The sequence below is a fragment of the Lotus japonicus genome, chromosome 3, assembly GCF_012489685.1.
Source record: "Lotus japonicus ecotype B-129 chromosome 3, LjGifu_v1.2".
In the NCBI taxonomy this organism is placed as follows: Eukaryota; Viridiplantae; Streptophyta; class Magnoliopsida; order Fabales; family Fabaceae; genus Lotus; species Lotus japonicus.
In genome coordinates, this window is record NC_080043.1 from 18,504,440 (window position 1) to 18,530,669 (window position 26,230).

A 26,230-nucleotide genomic window follows, 5' to 3' on the forward strand; every position below is an offset into this window, starting at 1 on the left:
ATCGGACTCAGATAATAATAACCTCAACAATGTAACATCAAATCAGATATCAATAAACCAATACGAAAATCCAACAACATAGGGTCAGGTGTTAGTTCTCTATAATGCAACTATATGCTGCTAACAAAATGGATCGATCAATATCGTCTCTCAAGACGGGACAATGATAGGACACACCTCCTCATCGCCACTTATAACGTCATACATGACGGGACAATCATAGGACACACCTCCTAATCGCCACTTAACGTCACACAAGACGGGACAATCATAGGACACACCTCCTGATCGCCACTTAGCATCTCGCAAGATGGGACAATGATAGGACACACCTCCTCATCGCCACTTGACTCAAGCCCTATATGCCAAGTCAGACAATAACAAAGCCCACCCAAGGACCAATCCAAAGTAACCACATGTTCCATCCACTAGGAAGCAGTAACGACAGAAACCAGTAAACGGCCGAAGCCTCTCAGAAAACATTTTCCAAATTCAGCATAATAATCATAATCATCTGCCAATCAATATAAACATCTTCATCTCAAACACAGGCAGTGCGATAAAAGCATGCAAGACTCAAAGACGCTCTAAAACCGAGTTACCCTTACCTTCGTGAGTTGTTGGGCATGGAAATTGCGAACCTAGAACAAAGAAAACACAATCATCAACACAAGCTTCACTAGGAGCAACACGATCTACTAATACTAATCGAAATCGTAAAGAAAGCCTCTAAAGCTTCAGAGTTCCTATTTAGGCACAAATTGACAACGGAGACTTCGTTCGCTAAAACGAGCATAACTCGAGCTACAGAACTCAGAATGACACGAAACCGGCGCCAAAATTTCGACAATTGAAAGAGCTACGCAATGGCTCAGGTCATAGAGACCCAAAAATTATTTTTGGACACGGTACCCAAGCAATTAGGTTTCGGCCACTATGGAAAATAGGGTTTTCGAACTTTTTCTTCGATCTAAATCAATTCACAAGGTAGTTTTAGGGTAAAACTAAGGCAAAGAAATTGTCGGAACAATTTTCGGACAATCGGGTCGAAATACGACTATCCAGGGGCATTTTGGTCCAAAATAAAGGCTCAAAACTTCAAAGTTATCAGTTCGGAAAACAAATTTGACAGCATTGATCCTCATGACATCCGTGACAACAAATCCTAAAGGCACGAAGTCAGATTACAGCTTTTCGACAATAAAGTTTCGAAATGTGCGACTAATGGGGTTTTGAATCAATTTTTCAGATCTTGGACAACTGAATCGCAATCGGCGATCACTGACAGAGGTTTTAGACTCATGGGAACATAAGGAACATAACCCAACCAAGAAATCAAGGAAATCGGACAATTTTAGAAAAAGCTCAAAACTATGAGCACAGAAACGACTTCAAAAACGCAACAGAAACAGTAAACAGAGGTAGGATTCATGCTAGTTACCTCAATACCTAGAAGTAGGGACGAACTGCACGAAGATTGGTCAAGTTTTCGCGAAAATTTCTCCTCTCCTCCTCTCTCCTTGCTCGCGGCCTTGAATGGGTGAGAATGAAGAGATTTTGCTTTTTCGAGCTATTTATAGGCAGGTGAAATCGCGGGAAAATGAAAATTTCGCGATTCCGATTTTTGCAGCACGTCCACCGAGGAATTCTAAGAGAGATTCTGGCGTCAGAATTCCAGAACTCAAAACAATTATCTATGATTTGGGAAAAACGATATCTAAAATCCCAAAGGCGGTGTAAGTTAATCTGTCCCGTTAAACTACTTTTTGCTGTGATGCTCAGACGACAAAACTTCCTTCTGAAGAAAGATTGGAAATGTCGAAACAAATCTGGCAACACGGACGGAAACTTCGTTAGAAGTCCCGAATAGAAAAAGTCTTCTTCCATCGCTCGAATCTAGGGTTTCGAAGCAAGGAAATTAGCGTCGTCGGACTTCCGAAAAGTGAATACTATCGTGCGTACAGTCTAGAGTTCCGAAATGAAACGCTGGTCGAAGGAAAAATAAAGAAAATCTTTAAATTTTCCAAGGATTCGAAATCTCACTTAAAACGTTGCTCGCGAAATTAGCCTATTCTGGACACGCTTACCATAAGGCGGGTGTGCAGACGACTCGCTCTAATTCCTAAAATGACTACGCAGCATTCCTCAAGCAATTCCTGAACTTTCTTCTTCATTAATCTTTCTCAAATATCAAACTCCTGTCACGCTTACACTGATTCTACGCGTGAGTCGGAAATTAGCTTGTTCTGAAAATCCAGGTCTTACACTAGAAGTGGCTGAGATTTGACAACATAATAAGCAGGACAAAATTCAAAAAAAAGACATTATTATCTCTAGAAAACCTACTCACACTAATTAGATTTTTGTTATGGAGGGAACAATAAAAGATTATTCAGAGGAATGGAGGAATGTCTATTGTAAGGAGAGGGAAACAAAGCTGAACCAATTGAGTGTATAGGCAAACCTTGGCTTTCTTCCATCAGAATTTGCTCATTGGCTGCTAAAGGAACATCGTCTGAAACCACTGAAGCATCATTAGTGACATGATGTGGGGCTCCTAAATTTGGAACCAACTACCGAGATCAGAAGTTGATGTAGAAGGTCCAGTGAGCATAATTTGTGGTGACTTTTGAGTATTTCTAACAGATTTAGGATTTGAATTTGTTTTAAGTCCAGACATTGGTCATGATAGGTGGTGGTGGATACTGTGGAGCAGTAACTGGAATTTGTGAGGCAGGTTGAGATTGGCCATGTGGAAAATAAGAGTGGGAGAATGGATTCTGAACACAATTCAATTGTTCAAATTGTGGAGACATTCCAAATGGTGAAGAAGCTCCAAATTGAGAATTGGATCCAAACTGAGTAGGAGAACAAAATTGATGAGTAGGTCCAAACGGAGAAATAGGACTAAACTGAGAGTAATGAGCAAATGTTCCATCAAAAAAGGATGATCATGGCTTCAACTTGCGACATAGAGCAAGGAGAATAGCGATTGTAAAAAATTGCCATTAAACCAACAATTAATTCTTCCGAAAGTCCATAAAAAAAAGGCTTGGAGATGCTCTCTATGAGACTCACTTTAGGTGGTAAAGTAAATTATCATAACCTTTGATTAAGTTGTTTTATTGACATTTTAAAATAGGTAATTACTAATAATGTTTGTAATGACTTACTTCTACCTTGTAAAGTCATTCTCACCTTAGAAAAGTCAAATCCGAAAAATAAAATGACTCAAGTCCAGGAACAAAACTTCAGGTAGCAACTAAGACCGAGCTTCTAGCACATGGAAGCGAAGAGAAAGAGGAGTATAAATGTATAATTTACTCATGAAAGATTATGTGCACCACCTATGATTTTACAGTAACAATTACACAGCATAAACATTTCAAGCTACAGCTTCACATAGCATTGTAACGAAATCCAGCTTCACAATTAAGGAAAAAACTAAACTGACAAGGAATGCTGCAATGCTATCTTACCATATGAAGCTATCTTGTTTACACAGTTTGAATTACTTTCTTTCAGCTTGACATAAGGACAAAAAGTTACACATAAACTTGTTGCAGACCTGTCCCTCCAGGTGGAAATAGATTATATGTGCACATTTATAACCAAGTATGAGAAGCTGGCAACTGTGCTGTTAATCTGGCACCTGTTGTCTTCTCTTCATTTTGTCACGGGATAGTAAGACCTCCATCAGCTAGAGCATTCAAGTACACGCTTCATTTTGGTTTCGATTGGTGTCTCAGAATCCTAAGGTTCTAAGACATCTATAATATCACATCTACAGAAATCAAAGCATCACTTGTCTTGCTATCATTTACTTCAAAAGCTGTGCGATGGCATAATAAAGAGCTGCGAGCAGGCATGAATTTCCAAAAACTGGACACAAATAGGTTCAGAGACCCACTGAGAACTATACGCCATCCTCATAAGACATGCACATCCTGATCACATGTTTCCCATAGGTCGGGAATCAGGGGGACTGATTCCTGCACACACCAGAACAGGTACATAATGTGTTAACATCACCAGACAAGAAAACATAATTTGATTGTTAAATTAATCAAAATATAACAGACTGAGAACTTCTTCGATGTTATGTACACCTGAAACAAACAAAAATTAAATGCATCGCAATAGTACTATTTTAAATCAAAATTCAGGCCTCAAATGGTCAATTCAGTCAACTCGTTCTGTTTTTACTACCATTGTGTTCACAACAAGAGCTCTCTGTAAATCTAGGCAATGCATATACAGTTTACACTACCACGATATTTGTTCTGATTCTTCTATCAACCACTGATCATTATATAACAGGATTTCGGTCCCCGAGGGTTAGCTCAAGTGGTAAGAGCTAGGGGACATAAGGGTTGGGGAGGGGAAGGTCCAGGGTTTGAATCCTGGAAGAGAAATTTGAAGGGATTTTCTGACTTACTAACAACTAACCACTAACATTTGTCTATCAAAAAAAGAATATAACAGGATTTCAGGTGCCTGTCACATCAACAAGCTTCCACTTCCTGTTTTCGAGCTTTCACTTCACTTCCTTGACTTAAGGCATGGAAGTCTATCTTATTTGTATGGCTTTTCCATTCATTCAACTCTTCATTCTTTCCTAATGCACGGCATGCTTTTCATGTGTAATTAAGAGTTCTCAAAATGTGGTTAGAACTTGTAATTCCGGAGCAACAGATACATTGGGGTGAGGGAGTGAATTCGATTAATTACAATTATGCAAATGAATCATTTATGTTAAGCTGCAACTTCCCTTAAACTTTTCATCATCCTGAAAACAAAATATGCAAATCCTCATTTTCAAATACATCACAACTATTTGACTTGACAGATATATATAAAAAAGTCTAGAATATGCATGGTCATATGGACATGAAACATGCAAAAGGAGAGTTACAGTTAAAGTTATCTGAGTGTTGACTAGCCTGTCTGTGTTTTGATGAGCTTCTGTCCAACCCGGTTCATAAGCCTCAAGAAAACCAAGCTTTGCCTTATTAGGCAAATCATGGGGATGGACAAATGGTACTCCGGGTGGCCACCCTATCTCCATTCGTATATTTGCACATGGGCTATCCAGGGTGAGAATGTGACTTTCACAATCCTTGAGATTACAGAATCGCAGCTTGATGCCTTTCTTATCTGCAATGTCTTGGACCCTTTCTTTTAAAACCCTCTGTGCCTCAAGTCTTAACCTCTTGGAAGGTGGCAGAGGTTTGCTTTGAGGATTTTGCTTCTTCCTCCTCATCAAAGTCTTCATAGATCCTGTACCAGCATTTCATCGATCCAAGGACCTGCTGTTAAAAATCCTCCACTAAGGACTACTTTAAAAGCAGAACTGACATTAATCAACATTCTCAAGTAGTGTACATTCAATTTTCTTATTCTAGTTTTTCCCATGATTGAACAAATGTAATAAATGTATTTTAGCACAATCTTATCTGAAATGGAAGGGCGCAGACGGTTGGGAATGGTAATTTTTTCCAAATTTCAATTTCATCGTAACTCTAGGAAGCTTACAGCTCTAGCCAATCAACAAGGTATGGTTCAAAATTAAGCATGTTCTAAAATTAAGTTTTAAAGAATATAAGTGATCTACAATAATGAATCAGATTCTAAACATAATTAGAATGCTACATACCATCATGTGTTGGTTGGATATTGAAGCACTGGAAACCCGGCTTGTTAAAGAGATGATCAGTTGGATGAGATCTTTGCATAAAATCGTCGACCGGAACAGGAAGCTGGAACTGGGCTTCAATTCCATAACCTGCTGCTCTCATTTCTGAACAATCAAGACTGGTCATTGATTTAGGCAAAAGTTTGAAAGCTAAAGAACATCGCCCGTACATATTAGCCTCCATATTAATCTCTGTTTTGTGCAATGCAGGGTTTACATATCCTGCAGCTGCTTGATAGAGAGCAAGCCCAGGATAAACAATAGCTTCTTGAGGCCCCAGATCTCCATCCACAAGAATCCACCGACCTTGAAAGTCCTTTACATATAAACCTGCCCTATCGGACTTAACAAGAGATATCAGACTTTTGTCAACTTGGTGATCATGGTCAGGATACATCATCAATTGGCTATCCTCTTGAGCAGCAATATTATGATGTTGTGTCCCCTGAAATGATGGCCTTGCATGACAGCAAACAGACAAGACTGAAGATGAAATTTCCCTATTCCTCAGGGGAATATTATCCAGTATCTCTGTGAATGGATGGCTGCGCAAATTCAAATGGAAGCTAACTGCATCTAGAATTAGCCTTGCTGCTTTTCCAAATAAAGCAAATATATCTGGCAAACCTGCCGGAGGAATCTCAATTGAGTTGTTCGGTTCTGAAGGAGATAAACCTGGTCTATAATCATAGGTTTCTTGCCATAAATGAGGATCTGCGTAATATCCAGATGTTTTGCACCACTCACGAGACTCACTAGTATGCAATATATCTGCAGGTGGATACGTTTCTCTTTGATGGAAATACAGGCGAGCAGATTCTAAACCAGATCTTAGAAGAGCCCCATCACTTGCCGGAAACTCAATAATGACAGCCGAAAACTGAGCTAGTGACTGCGACAAAATTGAAACTGATATTTTATAGATCTCCGACGGTATCCCTTCCGAAGGAACTAAATCAGAGAGCTTCACTCGACCCAAAGATGGCAGGCCACTGCCTGCCATTACGAAATCCGTTGTAGTCCGCCCGCTACTTCAGTCTACATTAGTCGAACCAACCAAACTGTCAGCAGAGAAGTAAATCAATTAATTTCAGAACAGAAACTCATACGCAAACACGTCGCGTTAAAAGTTAAATTAGCGACAATAAACATGGGCACTAAAAGCATTATATTCCAAGGGCTACTCTGAATTATGTGGGAGCCAAACCATCATCATATCAGTCCTCTCATTAAATTGAGATCAGGTAACAAATCTGGGTGGGACCCATATCCTCCATTCTTCTGTAACACCTAAAATAATACTAAAGATAACAAGTTCCCAAATTCCAATATCACTACACTTAGATTGTAACAAGAGACACTGTTGAAATCACATTGTACATGCATACTGTATAGGAACTAAACAACATCAAGAAAAATCAAAAAAATGTTGAAATTGAATCAAATATCAGTAAAACTAGAAACTAATAATTAACTTCCAGCAAAACGAATCTACATTTTCCAGGAAAAGATATAGTGAAACTATGAACTTCCAGGTTCAAACTATTGAAGAGAAACAATTATACAATGAAAAAATACAATTTTGTGATAATTCAAAATTGGACCTTGTTGTGCATGCGTCTTTGATTAACAGTTGCCGGAAGCGTGATCAGTCTTCAAATTGTTCTGGGGGGAAGCAGCAATTGGGAATTAGAGAAACACCACGATTCGGACTGAAATCTCCATCGAGCAGAATTGAAAAATCGAAAAGGGGAAGAAACACTGAAACCAGAACTGAACCCTAGATGGTGATGGTGGCAGATATGGATATGGATCGGGTCGATATAAAGCTCCAAGTTCCAATTGGTAAGCTCCGTTTTTCTTATATCACAATTAGGGGTGTTCGCGGATTGGATTGGATCGGTTTTGAGGAGAAAAATCATCCGATCCGATCTCATCGGTTTTAGGATTTTGTCATCCAATGAATTTTTTACTAAATTCAAATCCGAACCAATCTGATCCAATCTATAGCGGTTTGGATTGGATTGAATTGTTCGGTTTTTGTTTCACTTTTTCATACTTTGAAATTGTGTTGTGTAAATTTTAAAAATATATAATATATGATAAATACAATGATACATAATTTATAACATTAATATAACATTCATAAATTATAACATAGTCAACATATTTTAAAATTATGATTATAATTCTTTACTTTGATGCATGTATATAGTAAACTTTGATGCATGTGTGATATAATCAATATATATACAATAAATATGTACTATGTAAGTGTAAATGGAATGATATATGTATAACTAAAAGTATACATATTTGTGAATGTTCGGTTTAGATTGGATTGGTTTGGTTTTGGAAATCAAATCCGAAATCCGATCCGATCCAATAAATAATTTCGGTTTTTTCAATTTTCAGTCCGTTCGGTTTTCGGTTTGATTGGATTTCGGTTTTTTTGGATCGGTTTGTCGGTTTTGTTTGGATTGGTTCGGTTATGAACACCCCTAATCACAATCACACACACTTACCTCTAGGGTGTTCATAACCGAACCAATCCAAACAAAACCGATAAACCGATCCAAAAAAACTGAAATCCAATCAAACTGAAAACCGAACGTACTGAAAATTGAAAAAACCGAAATTATTTATTGGATCGGATCGGATTTGATTTCCAAAACCGAACCAATCCAATCCAAACCGAGCATTCACAAATATGTATACTTTTAGTTATACATATATCATTCCATTTACACTTACATAGTACATATTTATTGTTTATATATTGATTATATCACACATGCTTATTTATAAAATTACGTTTTAATAAAAAAAAGTTCAAGTAATTATTTGAACTATATACATGCATCAAAGTAAACAATTATAATCATAATTTACAAATTTGTTACTATGTTATAATTTATGAATGTTATATTAATGTTATAAATTATGTATCATATATTATATATTTTTAAAATTTATACAACACAATTTCAAAATATAAAAAAAAGTGAAACAAAAACCGAATAATCCAAACCGCTATAGATTGGATCGGATTGGTTCGGATTTGAATTTAGTAAAAAATCCATTGGATGACAAAATCATAAAACCGATGAGATCGGAGCGGATGATTTTTCTCCTCAAAATCGATCCAATCCAATCCGCGAACACCTTACCTCTATCCACCCCTTACTTGAATATAAAACCCAAAAAAATAGTATAAGCAATACAAATTTGCTAAGGCCACTTTTTCTTGGGATTGAGGTAAGCTCAATTAAAGTCCGACATAAATATAACTAATATTTTAGAATAGAATTTCTCAACTTCAAGTCTCTGGGTACTATCACGGATTCTAATATGAAGCTTCTACGAGTGCTGACACTGCAGGAGCGTTGTTCTGATCAAGGAAGATATAGGAGGTTAGTAGGGAAGTTGAATTCTTTCACGATGACCAGGCCGATATATTATTCCTTGTTAGTGTTGTAGTCAATTTTTCAACTCTCCTTGCGAGAGTCGTTGGCGGGTTGTTGTTCGATCTTTTGATACATAAAAGCATCACCTAGGAAAAGACTTGTTTATACTGATAGATGGCATAGTTGTATTGTTGGATGTTCAGATGCATATTGGGCGCGTGATGCAGGCGATGCAAGTGATTGGAGATCAACTTCTGGCATGTTGTCTGTTTATAGGTGGAAACCTAATATCTGAGAAGAGTAAGAAGCAAAGTGTTATTGCTTGATCAAGCACTGGACCTGAGTATTATGCTTGGACCATACTAAATCTAAGCTATTGTGGTTGAAGCACTTACTTGAAGGGTTAAAGTTTTGTTGAAATTGGTCTTATGAGGTTAGTATGTGACAATCAGATAGTTTGATATCTTTCATCTAAATTGGTTTTTCATGAAAGAACCAAAACATACAGAAGTTGATTGCCACTTAATTAGAGAGAAGATTCTTTGTGGTACTGTCAAGACAACTTTTGTTTTCCTAAAGATCAATTGGCTAGCATTTTTCCTAAATTTTAATGGGGTTTCAAGATAAAATATATATATATATATATATATATATATATATATATATATATATATATATGTGGCAAGTTGGATTCATACAATTTATATGCTTCAGATGGGTGGGGAGTGTTCAAATACATCGTAAATAGAGAAAATGTATAGATGATATGTTTTGAATATTGTATCTTTATAACCCTAAGTAGGAGAGATACATTGTTTTTTTTCTTTCCTTATTTTAAGTGACTATTATTCCTAAACTTACGAGATTGCTCTTGTGTGTGTATTGTACTCGGTTTCATAACAATATTTCATTTAAGTAATAGCAGTTGGAGGTTTTTTTCTAGAGAAAAAGGATGATACACCGACGGTGTAAAATTTTTTTACACTGTCAACCAATCAGATTTCAAGGATGTGTCACGTCAATTAATGAAATTAAATAAAAAGAGAGATTTTCTCACATTCTTGAAATCTGATTTGTTGACAGTGTAAAAAATCTTTACACTGTCAGTGCATAGAAATTAAACTATTTTTTCTCAGTGTTCTCTTTCCTGAAGATGACGGTGCTCTACATCGTTAGGAAAGAATGATTGCCGGTTTAAAAGTGTTTCTTGATGTGTATAATTTAATATTAATATTAAATGACACATTGTCTGTATCATTTGTTATTAAAAATATTAATATTCATTATTAGCATTTAAAAAGAGTCCAAAACATCCTAAATTGTGTTTTTTTATATTAAAAATACATTTCCTAAATGCGTTCTTGTTGGATTTTTCAGGAGGGTGGGCGATGGAGAATTGGGGATGGGAGCCACGTTAATGTATTACACGATCAATGGCTCCCCCATGGTTGTCCTATTTTGTGCAGGGAGGATATTCTCGCGGAACTTGGTGTGACTAAAGTGGCTCACTTAATTAATCATGTTGCTAGAGCATGGAGGAGGGATTTATTGAACTTTGCTTTTCACCCAGCTATTGTTTCTCAAATTTTAGCAATATCTTTGTCCATGCAAGGGGGAGAAGATTTTCTCATGTGGCCAGATGCTGTCGATGGAAATTACACTTCCAAGCTGGGCTATTCTTTCATCCGGCGGAAGCTCCTCGGTTCTTGTTCGTCCTCATCGACACAACCATCTCTTTCAGCGGGTAATTGGAAAACGTTTTGGCGCACAACGGCTCAACCTCGACGCAAGGAGGTGGCCTGGAGGGTGGTGTCTTCTTTGCTTCCAGTTCGGGACTCTCTTCAACGCAAGGGTCTCAACATGGACCCTTTATGTCATTTGTGTGAGGGGGAGGATGAAACCGCGCCCCTTTTATTCTTGACTTTCCCGGTGGTGCAAAATTTCTGGTTTGGCACGTCCTTGTCTCTTCGGGTTGAGCATTTCAGCTCCATCACGGCCTTCATGGATGAGTTCTTGACGCACGCAGATGATCGGATATTGGCGGTATGGCAAGCGGGGGTTTACGCTTTGTGGGAGGCTCGGAATAGGGTCGTTTTTCAGGAGGGTGTCCTCTCCATTCCAGCAGTGTGAGCTTCTGGTATCTTCTCCGGTGGAGGTGGTGGGTGTCGCGCATCCTCAGCTAGCTCTTGGGTCGACGTGGGTGAGGTCATCAAGCGGTATTTACAAGCTCAATTTTGACGCAACTATGGCATCATCAGGGACTGTGGGCTCTGGCATGGTTGTGCAGAATGTGAACGGGGAGGTGCTTGCGTCGGCATGTGCTAAATAAATTAATTTAATTTAATAAATTAATCCACATTAGTATATAGCTAAATAATTGGTGCAAGCATGTGCACATTACTTATAATATTCATACATATTTTAATCATTACACATCCAAAACAATTTTTATTCAAATTAAATTCTATTAAAGAAATTATTTTCCTGATAAGTATATCCAAACATAAATCACATAACTTTAACTTTAAATTAAGATTCATGGAATTGCGAGAGTTGTATATAATCCATATATCTACTCTTTTGTTCTATTTAAAAAAATCATCCATTTAATCTATATATTTTATTTAGAACCTATTTGACATTTTTGTGGCTATTGGACCTATAAAAATAAAAAATTATTAAACCATAAAAGTGAAATTATAATTACACAATCGTAAGAAATGAGAACCAAAAGTGCAATTAAACTAAGATTCAAATGAAAAAGATGAGACTCTCAAGTAATGGCCAAAATTAAAGCAAGAATGAGAATCACCTACTCGCCATATATACACACATCTATATGTATATTAGTGTGCGTATTAGTCTTAATAATAAATGGTAACCAAGTTTGTCATGTATACGAATTATCGTATTTTTATAGAATGATCACCTCAGTTTTTGCATTGCGTACTAATACTAAAAGTCTAAAACTAAGTCACAAAAGTCGGCTACTGCTACTACATCTGATGTAGGGGCTCTAGTTGGGTCTTAGAAGGCTCTTTGGAAAGTGAAATTGCTACCCAGATGCAAGAAGCTTGTGTGGCCGGCGTGTCATGGTGTGTTGCCTACTAGAGCGGTCCTGGTGCAGAAGGGGATGGATGTAGACCCTATTTGTCCTATATGTGGGTAGGAGGAGGAAACTGTGACACGTGCTCTATTTATTACTCCTTAGTGCTAAGAATTTGGCTTTTATCTATGTTGTCCCTATCATTCCGAGAGGCCCCTTCTAGTTTCTTTGTGCTTCAGTGGTTGCACCAAGTTTGTGAAATCAAGGATGATTAGGTGGCAGACATAACGTTTACGTTGATGTGGATTATATGGGAACGGCAGACAGCCGGTGTTTTGATAGAGGAAGATGAGGGAAGACCATGCATTGCAACGAGCTCTTTTGTAAGCCATGGTTGGCTTTCCTAACCCATGCTCATGATTCTCAGAACCTGATGTGCATGCAGCTCCAGTGACAGGGGCAAACTCAAGTTCGGCACGTCGATGGCAGCCACCACCGGTAGGTTCCATCAAAATTAACGCCAATGTTACCTCTCCTTCTCTGGCTATTATGTAATTTGGGTTCGTTGCTCATAATTCACGGGAAAGGTGTTGGCCTCAACCTCGTCGACACATGGAGGTTCTTTGACCCTGCTGATAGCAGAGGCGTTAGCAAATTGTAGTGGGCTCTCCTGTTGACTATTGACTTTGGGTTCCAAGACGTGATCGTCGAGACAAATAGTTTGGACAGCATTGAAAGCGTTTTCATTAGCGCAATCCATTTTTACGGGAAATTCTAAAAGTTTTTTTTGTAACAAATAGAAATATTGCAAAAAATATGAATAAGTTATATTCAAAGAGTACTTTTTAATACTATACTAATATAGTACTAAATTTAGAATATTGAATATATATTCAATATTCTAAATTTAGTATCTAAAGTTTCAAATTAATTATTATTCTATTTTTTTATTTTTTATTAGAATTTTAATTATATTGTTTAGTAAACAGATATTGCACTTTAATAGATTCTTTGAGACGCAAATGAATAGAACTGAGTTTCCCAATCTATTTTATGTGCTACTTGAAAACAATTATAGAAAGCGACAATTATCCCAAGCACATAACAGCTAGAATAACTTCTTTGTAGTTGGTACAGAACATTGATAAACATATCAACAAAGAGTCAATAGGTACACAGGAATTCTCTAAGGTTTGCGAGCAGGAGGTGGTGGTGGTGGTGGTGAACTGCTACTGCTACTGTTGCTACTGGCTCTTCCTCCTCTCAAAGGCCTGCAATTCAGGAAAAAATTACATTAGCAAAGAACCGAAATGAAGATACAACCCTATAAAACCACCATAGATTAGGGATATTATCAATGATAAAGCAAATAAATCTTAAGCAGATTTCCAAGTTAAATATTTGAAGCTGCCATTGCTGATAAAAACCCTCCAATGAAAACCTTCAAGTGCCAAACTACTTTAACGAGCCAAGGAGTTTGTCCTCAAGATAAATGCACTTTAAATAATTAGGACTAGTTCATATATTTCAATATGAAAATATCATCCCAAATCTGGCACCTAAATCCTTTTGTAGAGAAAATGTCAGCTTGAGGAAGAGAATGATAAGAATACCAAGCATATTTATAACAAGCATATATAAATCTACATAGCATTGCATCCTTGTGCCATGAGTGAAGCATTGAAGCTATATAGCAAATTTCAAGGCCTAAATTCTAGAGGGAAAAAAGTGGTGTTTGACCGGCTCCAAAACAATCAGTTAATTCTATTACATTACAACTTCCAAGCTTGGTAGACTTATCGTCATGATTTTTCTTATATTTAAGGACAACAAAAACACTTATAACGTGACACTTATAAATGGGGACAGATGGAGTATATTTTTACATGCTTTTCGTGAAAGGATACCAAAACCTCCACTTGGCAAAAATCTATACCAAGATAATCACTAGTAGACTTAAAGAAAATGAAGCCCTGGTTAATCTTGTTTTAGGCCATAAATGATTTATATTATTGGGGAGGTAAGGTTGATATAAGAAGAAAAACACATTAACAATAACAAAAATACAAGGCTTAAGATCTTTTAAACACAATGCATAGGAATCTTCCCGGGAAGAAACAACAGTGAATGCCACCAAACACAAAAGAATTAAAAAGATTAAACAAGACAACAATTATTTATATCAAATACCAAAATACATTACCTTCTAGGACTGCGACTCCTTGATCTCCGAGATACCTGTCAAAGTGATGAAGGACCAAGTCATATTAAATTTCAAGTAAAAATGATGTCATTGATGCCAAAAAAATAAACACAAACCTTCCGTGGACTTGGTGAGTCAGAGAAGGATGATGATCTCCCCCGTCTAACAGGTGGTCGACCTCTGTAAATAGGTAATTTTTTATGTGGGTGTGGACATTTTCAAAGCGTCAGCATTCATAATTATATTTCAATCAATCAAAACAACTAGTAGTCCAGGAACAACAGTATACAAACTTCATGCATTATATTTCAATCAATAAAAACAACATAAAACTTCTCATGCATTTTCAGATGCATACAACCAGAAATATTGGTTTAAGACATTGAAATACATAGTAATAGCCTGAAAAATAGCATTTCTTAGGTTCTTCAGAGCAAGTATTTACTCCATGAAATCCCTCTCTCTTCTATCTTTATTTTATTACTCTAACACATGCAAGCCTAAATCCTAAATTACTAGTTTTAAGTACCAAGTTATTCTTGCCTAGGATTATGCAAATAACCAATCAAAAGAATCTGGAATTCTGGATAACCACAAAATCCATCAGATCCTAGCATCATATATTTACATACCACACTTCTTTCCCCTTCTAAATACCATCATACTCTAATATGCAGAAAGCAAATTAGTCTGCAAATATAAGGCACAATATGAGGAACAAAGAACAGTAGCCCATTCAAGAAAACTGAGACATAACCTGCGAGGTGAGAATGATCTTGAGTTTGAGCGTGCAGGCCTACGTATTGGAGAGCGACTGCGCCTACGACCGATGGGAGACCTTCTAGGAGGACTACGAGCTCGTCTAGGAGGTGGTGAACTGGAAGAAAAAATATTTATCATTAAAAAAGGATAATCGAGAGCACTCGTGATAAAATGAAAGGTGGTACGTGAGGAAATAATCAATATAGTTACCGGCGCCTTGGAGGAGGAGGAGGAGAACGTCTCCGACCAGGGCTTCCACGCAACCTTCTAGGTGAAACCCTACAAAGATGGTAATTACATGAGTAGACTTGACTAAGGAAACTGTTAACCAATCATGTATAGAATGCAAGCCCACCTTGCAGGTGATCTTAGGCGCCTTGGTGGAGATGGAGAGCGACCTCTTCCAGGAGACACAGGCCTCCTCCTAGGAGGTGTGTCACCTCCACGACGATAAGGAGAGTCTAGTCGACGACGGACAGGAGAATCCACACGACGGCGAGGAGAATCTGGTCGTCTTGGAGATCCAACTCTTCGAGGCACGGGAGACCTCCTCCGTGGTGAGGGAGGGGGTTTTCTCCGAGGAGAAGCTGAAAATCACCAATTTAAAGTTCAGTACAAACAAAAAGCCATCAATATGACAAACTTAAAAAAGCAGCGCCAACTCATCACGTAAACACACACACACACACATACATTCTCTTTGACGCTTCGGCCCATCCTTTTCAATATCAGCACCAGCATTGTCAGTCCTAGGGGCCTCTCTCTTCGGAGCAAGAGCAGAAGGCTTAGGGGGTGGTGAAACTTTCTGTCTTGGAAGTAGAGTAAATCTTGCCTTAATGACGTTGCCATCTATTTGGGCCTGCACAACAAAAAATGAAAGCATCAATATCCAAATACAGCAACGTGAAAGCTTGATAATGGAAATCTGTCCTGCTCAGTCAACAGAAACCTACACCATCCATGTACAACAATGCTTTTTCTGCATCCCCTCTTGCCTTGAATTGCACATATGCATATCCTTTTGGAAGATTCACCTGGAAATGATAACCAGAACTATTGAAAAAGTCATGACACTAAATTCCTCGAAAGCTATTATGCCAAAGTAAATGCAAACTTACAATTCGATCCATCGCCAACTCCACACTTACAACCTCACCATAGTTACCTGAAAAGTCAATGCAAAAAGGTTACCAAAAGATCCCCAAAGGAGGATATGAGCTCCTTAGGATAAAAAGGTCTCTCAAAGATCACTAAAAGCTCTCTTTCAGTAGCTGATATAAGCTCCTTAAGATCACTCAAATGCATATTTTGATTATTGATATTGCAAATAAGCAATTAGATATTAATCAAATATGCTCTTTATCAGTTAACAATACTAATGTTACTAGTATTGAAGTCTCATTGATGAAAATAGCTTTAAGACATTGAAACATAAGACATAAGTAAATAAAAAAAAAAAGAAGTTGGATTGAACATACTGAAAATTTCTTTCAAATGGCCTTCATTGACATTCCTGCTGAGTTTTTCTACGTGCAGAACAAGTGATTCACGTGTAGGAGAAGGTTTCCTGAGAACAGGCATAAGAAATAAACATATAACCAAAAGGTACAAGTAGCACTATATGAAAGAAAGTCAGTTAGTTGATGAACTTAGAGGACTCACATCCAGAGAATACTGAATAAAATCTAAGAATATGGTGACACATCAATAAAAATCAATATCCCACTACTTCGAAGGATATAATCATATAAACATTCGAATTCATTAATGAAATCTCATATCTAGCATACAGAATCTGCACTAAAAATTATTATGAGAACAAATGTAACCCTATATAAATCTATGATAAGGGCATTCACGACTTACTAGCCAACTTCCATGCATCATTTCAATCACTAGAACTCAGGATCAAAGTGTTTAATTTTTTTGAAATGTTTTACATTTAGACAACCATAGACAAAATATAACACACTCTTAACAGCTGACATTATAAAAATGTGTTCAACTATGGCGTTCCACTACTGATTTATCTTGTTGACTTGAATGATATACCATGTTTAGTGACAACAGGAAAAGCAACCATATCCATGTGCCATGCAAAAAAACACAAATTGAAAGAACAATTTAGAATGTCTTTTAAGACAAATTCAGGAAGTATAATAGAAAAAAAGTAGAATCTAAAGCAAATTTGGAACAACTTTACCTTGGGGGAGGAGAAGCTCTCTTAGAAGGAGGGGAAGCTCTCTTAGAAGGAGGAGGAGATCGACCTCGCCTAGCTGCTTCAACAGGACTACAGAACAAGAAAGCAACATATTAACATCAATCTGCTCTACAAGTTAGCATCATAATTCACTAGGAAGTGAATGAAAATAAACACAAGGAAAATTACTTCGATATCTACCATGGCCATGTTTACAGATCACTTAGCCAACAGAACTATGATTTTTTTGGTACTTTATAGTTTATACAGTTGAAAGTAGTAATATGATGAAACTGATTAACCATTTCTTTTACCAGTATATAACAGAAGCGACACTATCGATACATCTTAAGACCCAAATAGGCAAATACATTCAGTTATCATTGTTCATCAAGGAAAGTCACATACCAGCTTCTACTCAGTCATAATTATACCTCACAACTCATCAAACATAAACAGAAAACAAAAATCAAGATATTCACAATCGACATGCTTCACAAACAACCAAAGCGTTGAGATAAGAATTTCAGACAAGAATCAAGATTCTAGCAATTCACAAATCTAATGTCCTTCAATAAAAAAAATCTAAACCTAACAAAAGTTACCAAAAAATATCACATTCTCAAATTCGTAGCATGAAATCCGATAATTCTAACTTCAAAATTTCATGCATATTCTATACAAGGCAAATTTCATGCATTTTCACACTCCGATCTTCAACCTCGAATTTTCAACTGGTTTGGGGAAAAATAAAATCGGCGAGTACCTTTTCCGCCGCTGAGGAGGAGGGCTGCGGCTGCGGGAACCGCCGCGGGAAGGAGAAGAGGAGGAGGAAGAGAAAGATCTGGAGCGCGAGAGCGAGCGGGAGCGAGATGATGAGCGAGAAGAGGACGGGGAGGAGGAGCGAGAGGAGGAGCCGGAAACGGAACCCGACGGCGGCGAACGACGGCCTCGGCCAGGTTTCGCCATTGTTGGAGAGAAGGGAGAGGGAGAGTGAAACCCTCGGTAAACCCTAGCTGGTGATGGTGCAGTGAAGTGAAGAATAGGGTTCAATTTTTCGGAGTGTGAATCCGAGATAAGAGTAAACGGGTGAACATGTTGCTAGTGCTAAGTCCTTACACGTTTGGTTATTGGACTTTGGAGCGGGTCGGGCGGGCGTAACCGGATCCGATGGATTTCTTGCATCAAATTAATTCCTCATTCATTCATTCTTTTTTTTTTTACTAGAAATTAAAGGTGATTAAAAAAATTCCTTTTCGAGTTGATGGCAGTGGAGCTGGGACTCAAGCACGTTTGGAAGCTGGGTCACAGGGTTATATCTTGTGTTTCTGATTGCTTCCATGTGGTTGAAGTTCTTCTGAATGGTTCTACTTTCTAGGAGAAAGAAACGATTTGCGAGTACGTATGATGTTTAAATGAGACGGGGAGGAACAATGCAGCAGATTCTTTGGCCCGCCAAGCTTCTTGGGATGCCTCTTCTTATCAGGTGTGGCGACATCCACCGTCTTCTGTCATTGCCTCCTTGTGTTTGGATGATGTAGCTTAGTTCATTTTCTCTTTTAGACTTTCTCTTGTAACCAAACAAAAGAATTTTCCTTTCAGCCTATGTTTGGTTTAAATGAGTGGAGTGCTGATTAGATAATAAGATAAAGTGCGTTCAGGAAAACGACTTAATTAAGTGTTTAAGAAAATAAGCATTTATCGCATAAACGCTTATTCCCGAATTGATTTGAGAAATGTATTGAAATAAATTAAAAATGTGTTTTAGGTAAGCATAGACATAGCCTCTTGTTTATATGCTAATCTAATCAACTTAGAAAAATAAACTTAAAACAGCTTATAGATAAGCCATAAAATGTTTATGGAAAAATAGTTCTTAAAATCGTTATAGTATTGAGAGGGGCTAGATATAACTTTTTATAACTGCATTGGATAAATACATATCAAATACATTAAAACAATTTATCCAAGAATAAATTATGTATGGAAATGTAGCATTTCCAAACATAATTTCATATCTTTAAACAAACTCCCCCCAATAAATGTAAAATATACATTTTATATTTTTTATAAGCCAAATGAATATTAAAGGGAGTACAAGGGGTAGTCCGACCCTTTTTTTTTAATAACCCTAACATGAATTTCAACCAAAAAAAAAGAATGTAAAAAAAGGAATTGTTAAAGTGAATATTCAACAGCAAGGATGGATTAGCGGGTTAGTTAGCAACACATTACTTGGTACTTTTTGTTAACCATGCCGTTAGGTTTATGGCAAATTGGCAATTTCACTCATGAAATCTCAGTTCTTGGTATTGGAGATGGTTTGCTACATTCTAGCACCAGAAGCATCAGTTCAGCACAGTAAAAACTAAAAACCATGGTCAGTGCCATGTAAAGCCAGTTTATGGGCAAAGTCTGCATATGCTAATTGAGAAGTAGCATTCCTAAGAAACTCAATCATTGAAGAAATTGAATGGCTCTCCAAGACCACAAATTCACTAAAACTTCATAGATAATGTGAGTTCCACTCAGATCATTGCCTGCATAATACAGTATCACAATGGTCATAAACAACACTGGGATAAACAACTCTATAATATGTCAGTTTTTCCAGTTCATGGAAATAACTTGATTCATCAAGGTTCCTCAGTACTAGTTGATGCTTCGGAACGCCTTCTCTTTGCTTCATTATCACCCAGCTGCAGGGAAACGCATAAATCTTCATCACAGCCATTCCTCAATGAAGACAAATTTTCTGTTGCAGCTCTGTCCTTGATGCTGTTCTTGTGCAACGGGGACCGCCCAATGAAACTCGGAATAAACTGGTGTTCGATGCTGGGAACTACCTTCACTCCATCTTCTACTTTAAATTCAGTCTCCATGCTTGATGGTTTTGTCTCTTGGCTGCTAGGTTCAACTCCCAAGGGAATAGACTGAACATGAAGACCAAGTGGCTCAAATTTTTCTTCAGCTTTATCTTTCGGAAGTATGCCATCAGGAGTTGAGGAATCGCCAACAGTAGAGCCAATTACTGTAGCTGAGGCAGCTCTTTGTTCTTGCACCGCCACTACAAGAAACACCGGCACAAATTAACTACAAATTTAAGTTGATAACCTTTTCTTTCACATCCTGTAGATAATCCTAATCAGTTCAAAGAAAAATCTTTACAAACATTTCTCCACATTATTACCATATAAAGTTATAGACTATGAGCCGTTTGGATGCGGACCAAAGAAGACTTATTGGAGCTTATCCAGTGCTTTTTATAGTAGATAAGCTCCAATAAGTGCTCTAAAGACTCAATGTAGGTACTAATCCCTTATTTGAGGATGCTAAAGTAAAAGAAAACAAAAAAAATGATTTGTTAGAGAAAGAATGACAAACCTCCAAGTCCTTCATCTGTTGTTATCAAATCAAGTTCAAGTAGATTGAGAAGACGTCCTAGATCAACCCCACTAGTCCAATTCTCGGGAGGTTGCCCGATTTTTAATTTAAGGCGACCCCTATTAGCAGTTCCTCCCCATATGATCCCGATTGGCCGCGGTTTCTCACCATTGTCCCCTTTAAACATGATGAGACTTCCACTGTCTCCTTCAAGGTCAAAAGTTTGTTGGTTTTCACCAACAACAAGGAAATCAGTTAGAAAGCATATACCTTTCTCATCATTGTACTCTAGGCCATAAGCCAAAACAATTCCCGTCGTCAAGCCAGAACTTCTTCCAACCTTCACCACTTGTTTTCCAATAAGGCTACTAATTGGAGACTGTAAGTCAATAATTTTCACGTCACCGATATCTCCAACACCTCTCACTGAAGTTGTAACAAAGGACATGTCGAAGTCGTCAGCAAAAGGAATGAATGCACCGTCAGCTCTCACAAACGTCTCTGCAGGAGAAACACATTGTGATGCCTGATGAGTATGCGGGGTGAACACTGAACAGAATGTAAGTAATCCAATTAAATTAACCAAACTCTTAAAATTATATTACCTGGGTTTATTCCAGCAAATATGCCGTACCAAACCTCATCCGTAATAAACGAAGTAGCTCTCTCTACTGCACCAAGATAAACCCCAGGTCCCAACGTGGGTGGAAGAGGATGGAACATCTTTTGATTTGGATAATCTAGGTCAACTGCTACGTGACGATTCGTGAGAAAACCAACTTGTCGACTACCTGTCTGGCTCCTCACGATGGCACCCAAAGTTCCGTATGTCTCCTGGCTTGCCACCTGGACCAAGGAAGTAAGGGGTCAGAGGTTCAGTATATTTATCAAATAGCGCATAACTAAGGGAATTAGGAAATATCGATGTTTCTTTGAACAGCATTGATTTCTGAAAATAGAATGAGAATTGTTCTTACATAACAAGACGGCTATTCTATGATAATGATGGATGACTTAGAATGTTGACATTAAGCTTACTTTCAAGAACACTAAAGGTAGATTTAGATTCAGGACATGTATGAAAGCTTTGCAAAAATCTTCAGCCATCCAGATCTAATAAGTTAAGCAGAAGCGCAGGAATGGCTTCTATATTTAACAAGTTCTTTTGCAAATTTGACTTATCAGATGGGTGATGATCAGCTGAAAATCTGCTCATTTAATTTATCACACACTTTGAATACTGTTCCTAGTAAGTATGAGTATGAGAATCGCAGGTAATGCTATTCACCCTGCCAGCTGACTATCACGAGATTTTCAAGATCCTACTATTTCAAAATTCAAATATATTAAAAGGACTGCTTCTGACAAGATCAACAAAATCACATGATCTGTATTTTTAATATACCTAAAATCTATATACCTAAATTAAACGGAAATAAACAATAAAAGTTACAATCACAGGTTAAAATACAATTAAACAACCCAGCCACCAAGGTTTATTATACAAGATAATAAGTATAATTATAAAATATAAATAGACAATACGTAATAGAACTTTGTTAAAAATAGTCAAATTCAAATTTGTGTCAAATTTGGACCTTTTTAAATCAGACATAACTTGAAAATTACCTTTTTATGCCATTTTAATTATTTTATTCGCCTTTTATTTTTTTGAGCTTTGAGCCTTTTTTCCTTTCATTATAGAATACATGACTTAGTTGAGTCAACCCAGTTTTTTCATCAACCCAATTTATTCACCAAGTCAACCTGGCCTCACAGGTTGTTTTGTGAAAACCAGCCAAGTAAAACCGGGTCACATAAGCAGTCTGACATGTCATGCAAATCGAGCCATGTTTTATAACTATGATTTACATATAACATCAGCATGAACTTATGTGAAGTTAAAATGGGTCTTGACAAAATACAAGATGTTTTAAGTTACATACAACCTGCAAAGTTAGGCTCATGTAGGCAAGGAGTTGATGACTAGAACAAAATCACCATGACAAACAAATTTGACACTTGAACGATTAAAGGACAGTAGTTACACTACAATTTTTAAGTGGAAAAACATAGCTAAATATCAGGTAAAAATATTTGTTTTAATCGTTAAATCTGCAATATTAATTCAATGAAAAGCTGTTTTTTTGTAGACTGGATGAGTCCTTCCATATGAAACATTTAATATGAGAGCATAGAAACACCTGAGATCCTGAACCAATGTACGGATCACCACCACGTAAATCATCCACTAACTCTGTATACAGTTGTTCTTTTGGAACTGGTTCAGGTGCACCAAAATATGAAAATTCCACCACATCCACATCACACCATACTCCACCAGGCCCCTGCACAAATTAAACATCGAATATTACTGCAGCACTAGGCATTATAGTACAACTTACCAGCTATTCATGATTATATTTATATACATGTTGAACTTATAATTAAATCAGGGTGGTTCAAGTTAAACAATTCCACGAACCTCGAGAGCAGTAGGCAGACACTGTATTGGGCTGAGCCATTGCTTGTTAACTTTCCTGGAAACAAACACTAGAATGGCAGGAATATCTGTTAATACACCTAGCCGAATGCGAAAACCAATTGCTGTTCCCAGGCTGTAACAACGAAGTATCTTGCTATGAAATGCCCTGATTGTCATGAGTTCAAGTAATGTAGTTGCCTGCTGCCCCTTAGGCGGACGACCAAGGGTTTCAGGTAAGACCCCCTTTTGTAGATTTAAAAAGTAGTTTGCTCTCTCTTCAGCAGCATCATTCAAGCGACTAGGCCATGAGAAGTACGCAGCATTGCTTTCACAATGCTGTCCAGCTGAAACAAAGGGCTGGAGCGATGGCGGACTGAGTGAAGGCAGATTAGAATGACCACAACAGTTTCTCTCAAGATCCAAAGCAGATTCTTCTGAGGGAGTTGAACCAGAGCAACGAACCCTCATGTTAAGCCTGGGGCGCTCCATCTTTTGATTAACCTAAAACAATGTTTTATTTCAACAAAAAGGAGTTAATAGAATTCAAAAACTGACAATTAAGACTTTGGCAAACAGATTCTCTAGCTTAGTACAAATTTCAAAAAACAGTGATAAGTGACATCAATTTTAGGACCAAAAATCAAATATTAATTGAACATGGTACTATTTAGGGGAGATGGGGGAGATTCATCATATAAGCCTAAACTTCTTATTTATAATTAACAGTTGACCGAAAGAAGGAATATCAAACATGCATGGATGGATTAAAAGCATCAACATCAGGAAAAAGCAAAGCAAAATTATGATGTAATTATGATGTAATTATGATGTATAGTATGATGTTCAACTAATATAAGAAAAGTAGAAAACACATTCTCTTACCAATCATCAAGTCACAAAATGAAAACATTTAGAAACTCAAGGCATGCTAAAACAAATAAATAGATAAACAATCTTCCCCACACATGCAGAAGCCCAGTAGAAAATATGAATAAAATGGGATATTTTTTTGGTACATCGGAAAAATAAACTGCATCCTCCGAGGATTGATCTGACCTCCCCCACCCAACTCACATGTCCCCTAGCTCTTACCACTTAAACTATCATTCGGGGACGAATAAAATGGGATTGGGAACAGAGCTGACTTTTATTCCTTATAATTCAGATTCAAGCAAATATAGATTTTCATATTCAGCAAAATACCACAAACAATAGTAATTATCCAAGCTAGCTAAGTTTCAAGCAAGCTAAACCTCTTTTGGAAGCTACCAATACACAAATCAAGGTCCTCAAAGCACAAAAGGCATCACTTTTCTGTATCCATGACTTAGTTTTCGAAAATTTCGACATGGGTAATTTTCAGTTTAACAATCAAACACCATAAAGCTAAGATTTTGCAGGTTTCCAGAGATACCCAAAAGAGCAAAAACCCAGAAAAAATAACAGCATATGAGCATGTATAAGCGATGAAATTGACCATTTTGTGCTGAAGAGAGATAGAGAAAGAGCAAATACACTGTGTCACTGATGGGTTCAGGAGCAGAGTGAGAAGTGGAAGAGCCTCATTCACATACAGGGTTCATCCAGAAAAGTTGCAGAATTGTGAGGGTGGTTTGAATGGGACTCAGTGATCATTGCAGTTCAACTCCATGAATGGCAAAGCTGCATAGAAATGTGGTAAAGTAAGCTCAGAGTCTCTTTGTAGTGCCAGGGTGTGATTTTATATATTTTTTATTTTGAAAGTGGAAATTATTTTGTTTTATTATTTTATCACTTTTATAAAAATGTATTTTATCACATTAAAGTTTAATAATATGGTATAGTTTCATGCAGCAAGTATACATACCCCGAAGGCCCGAATGATAGCTCAAGTGGTAAGAGCTATGAGACATATGGTTGGGGTGGGGGAGGTGGGGGAGGTTTAGGGTTCGAGCCCTAGAGTGTGCAATTTATCTTTCCGATGTACCAAATAACAAGTATACATAATTTTACTAATTAATTTTTTTTTTGGAAAATTATGTTTCCTAATTCAATTAACCCGTTCAAAAAAATCAAATAGTAATTATATTTTATTTAAACGGTCAATTCAATCATAAAAATATGATGTAACTAAAGGATTTTTTTTGGAATCAACTGAAGGATTTTTTTGGTACATCGGAAAATAATCAACTGAAGGATTAAAATGATTAAAGGTTTGTGTATTATTTCACAGTCATCCGCCAAATTCATCATTCATAAAACTTTATTTACTGTATCCAAATATTATTTCAAATTTTTTGTCACTGATGTTTTTAGTATAATTTATAAAAACTAGTCATTTTATTCCTGTATTTAAAATTCTTTTATATTAGTCATCAATATATAATTTGTTTTTATTTTTTAGTTGGTTCTAATGCCAACCCTTTAGATATTCATATCATTCCATTCCGCACTTTTAAATTGCAGAATATATAATTTGTGTTTCACATTTATAAGTGTGTTGTGTAATTGATTTTTGTACACATAAGTGCGGTAAATTTAAGTGCCGAGAAAATGAAAAGAATGACGTTAAAATCAATTCCCTTTTTTTTGGTATCTATATGTGTTGAGAAGTGTAATGGATGAGTATATTATTTTTAGAAAGCAAAAATATATTGAATTCAGAATGAGTCAAGATATAAATCCTCTTGACAATGGATAAGTATATTATCATCAACATCTAGATAAATTACATTAATCTCCCTAAAGATTAATCATTTTTACATTGACCACCCCTCTACTTTGAGAAATTTGTTGACCTCCTCTCATTCATACAACTTTTATAATAATAGAGGGACGTTGAGTATTTAGGGCCGACCTAACACGAAATGAGGTCTAAAGCGAACTTTAAAGTGAGACATTTTTATCTAAAAAAATATTTCTTTATTAAATTTTTACGTTAAAAATTATTTTTTGACCTTTTTGTAATGCAAGATCATTTATTCAATTATCATAATCAGTTTGATTTAACATGACTTTTTCAATTGATAATAAAGCTAATCCATTTAATCTTTGTTGAAACATGGTTGA

General features: G+C 36.9%; 3 protein-coding genes across 5 annotated transcripts; all 3 read right to left on the reverse strand.

Annotated features, from left to right (window-relative positions):
* Positions 1 to 3,312: 3,312 nt before the first annotated feature.
* Positions 3,313 to 7,537, reverse strand: LOC130748194 (uncharacterized). 3 transcript variants are annotated; one of them, XM_057601359.1, is made up of 4 exons: positions 7,300 to 7,537; positions 5,657 to 6,733; positions 4,916 to 5,280; positions 3,313 to 3,992 (listed from the first exon to the last, which is right to left on the reverse strand). In XM_057601359.1, exons 2-4 carry the CDS (start codon positions 6,696 to 6,698, stop codon positions 3,930 to 3,932), a joined length of 1,470 nt encoding a protein of 489 aa, XP_057457342.1. In that variant the 5' UTR covers positions 6,699 to 6,733; positions 7,300 to 7,537; the 3' UTR covers positions 3,313 to 3,929. The 3 variants fall into 3 exon arrangements, with proteins under 3 accessions (XP_057457342.1, XP_057457341.1, XP_057457343.1); XM_057601358.1 differs by having other exon boundaries at positions 5,657 to 6,756; XM_057601360.1 differs by having other exon boundaries at positions 3,828 to 3,992; positions 4,944 to 5,280; positions 5,657 to 6,756; positions 7,300 to 7,535.
* Positions 7,538 to 13,171: 5,634 nt separating this feature from the next.
* On the reverse strand, positions 13,172 to 18,399 carry LOC130748334 (serine/arginine-rich splicing factor SR45-like). The gene is made up of 12 exons (XM_057601519.1): positions 18,080 to 18,399; positions 17,317 to 17,403; positions 16,592 to 16,680; positions 16,232 to 16,278; positions 16,067 to 16,147; positions 15,807 to 15,972; positions 15,469 to 15,700; positions 15,324 to 15,392; positions 15,109 to 15,228; positions 14,468 to 14,531; positions 14,352 to 14,386; positions 13,172 to 13,419 (listed from the first exon to the last, which is right to left on the reverse strand). The coding sequence occupies exons 1-12, from the start codon at positions 18,280 to 18,282 to the stop codon at positions 13,335 to 13,337; spliced, it is 1,278 nt and encodes a 425-aa protein (XP_057457502.1). The 5' UTR covers positions 18,283 to 18,399; the 3' UTR covers positions 13,172 to 13,334.
* A 1,371-nt stretch (positions 18,400 to 19,770) lies between these two features.
* On the reverse strand, positions 19,771 to 24,879 carry LOC130747502 (protein NARROW LEAF 1). The gene is made up of 6 exons (XM_057600456.1): positions 24,698 to 24,879; positions 23,183 to 23,683; positions 22,902 to 23,045; positions 21,303 to 21,543; positions 20,698 to 21,198; positions 19,771 to 20,380 (listed from the first exon to the last, which is right to left on the reverse strand). The coding sequence occupies exons 2-6, from the start codon at positions 23,669 to 23,671 to the stop codon at positions 19,950 to 19,952; spliced, it is 1,806 nt and encodes a 601-aa protein (XP_057456439.1). The 5' UTR covers positions 23,672 to 23,683; positions 24,698 to 24,879; the 3' UTR covers positions 19,771 to 19,949.
* Between the last annotated feature and the right edge of the window lie 1,351 nt (positions 24,880 to 26,230).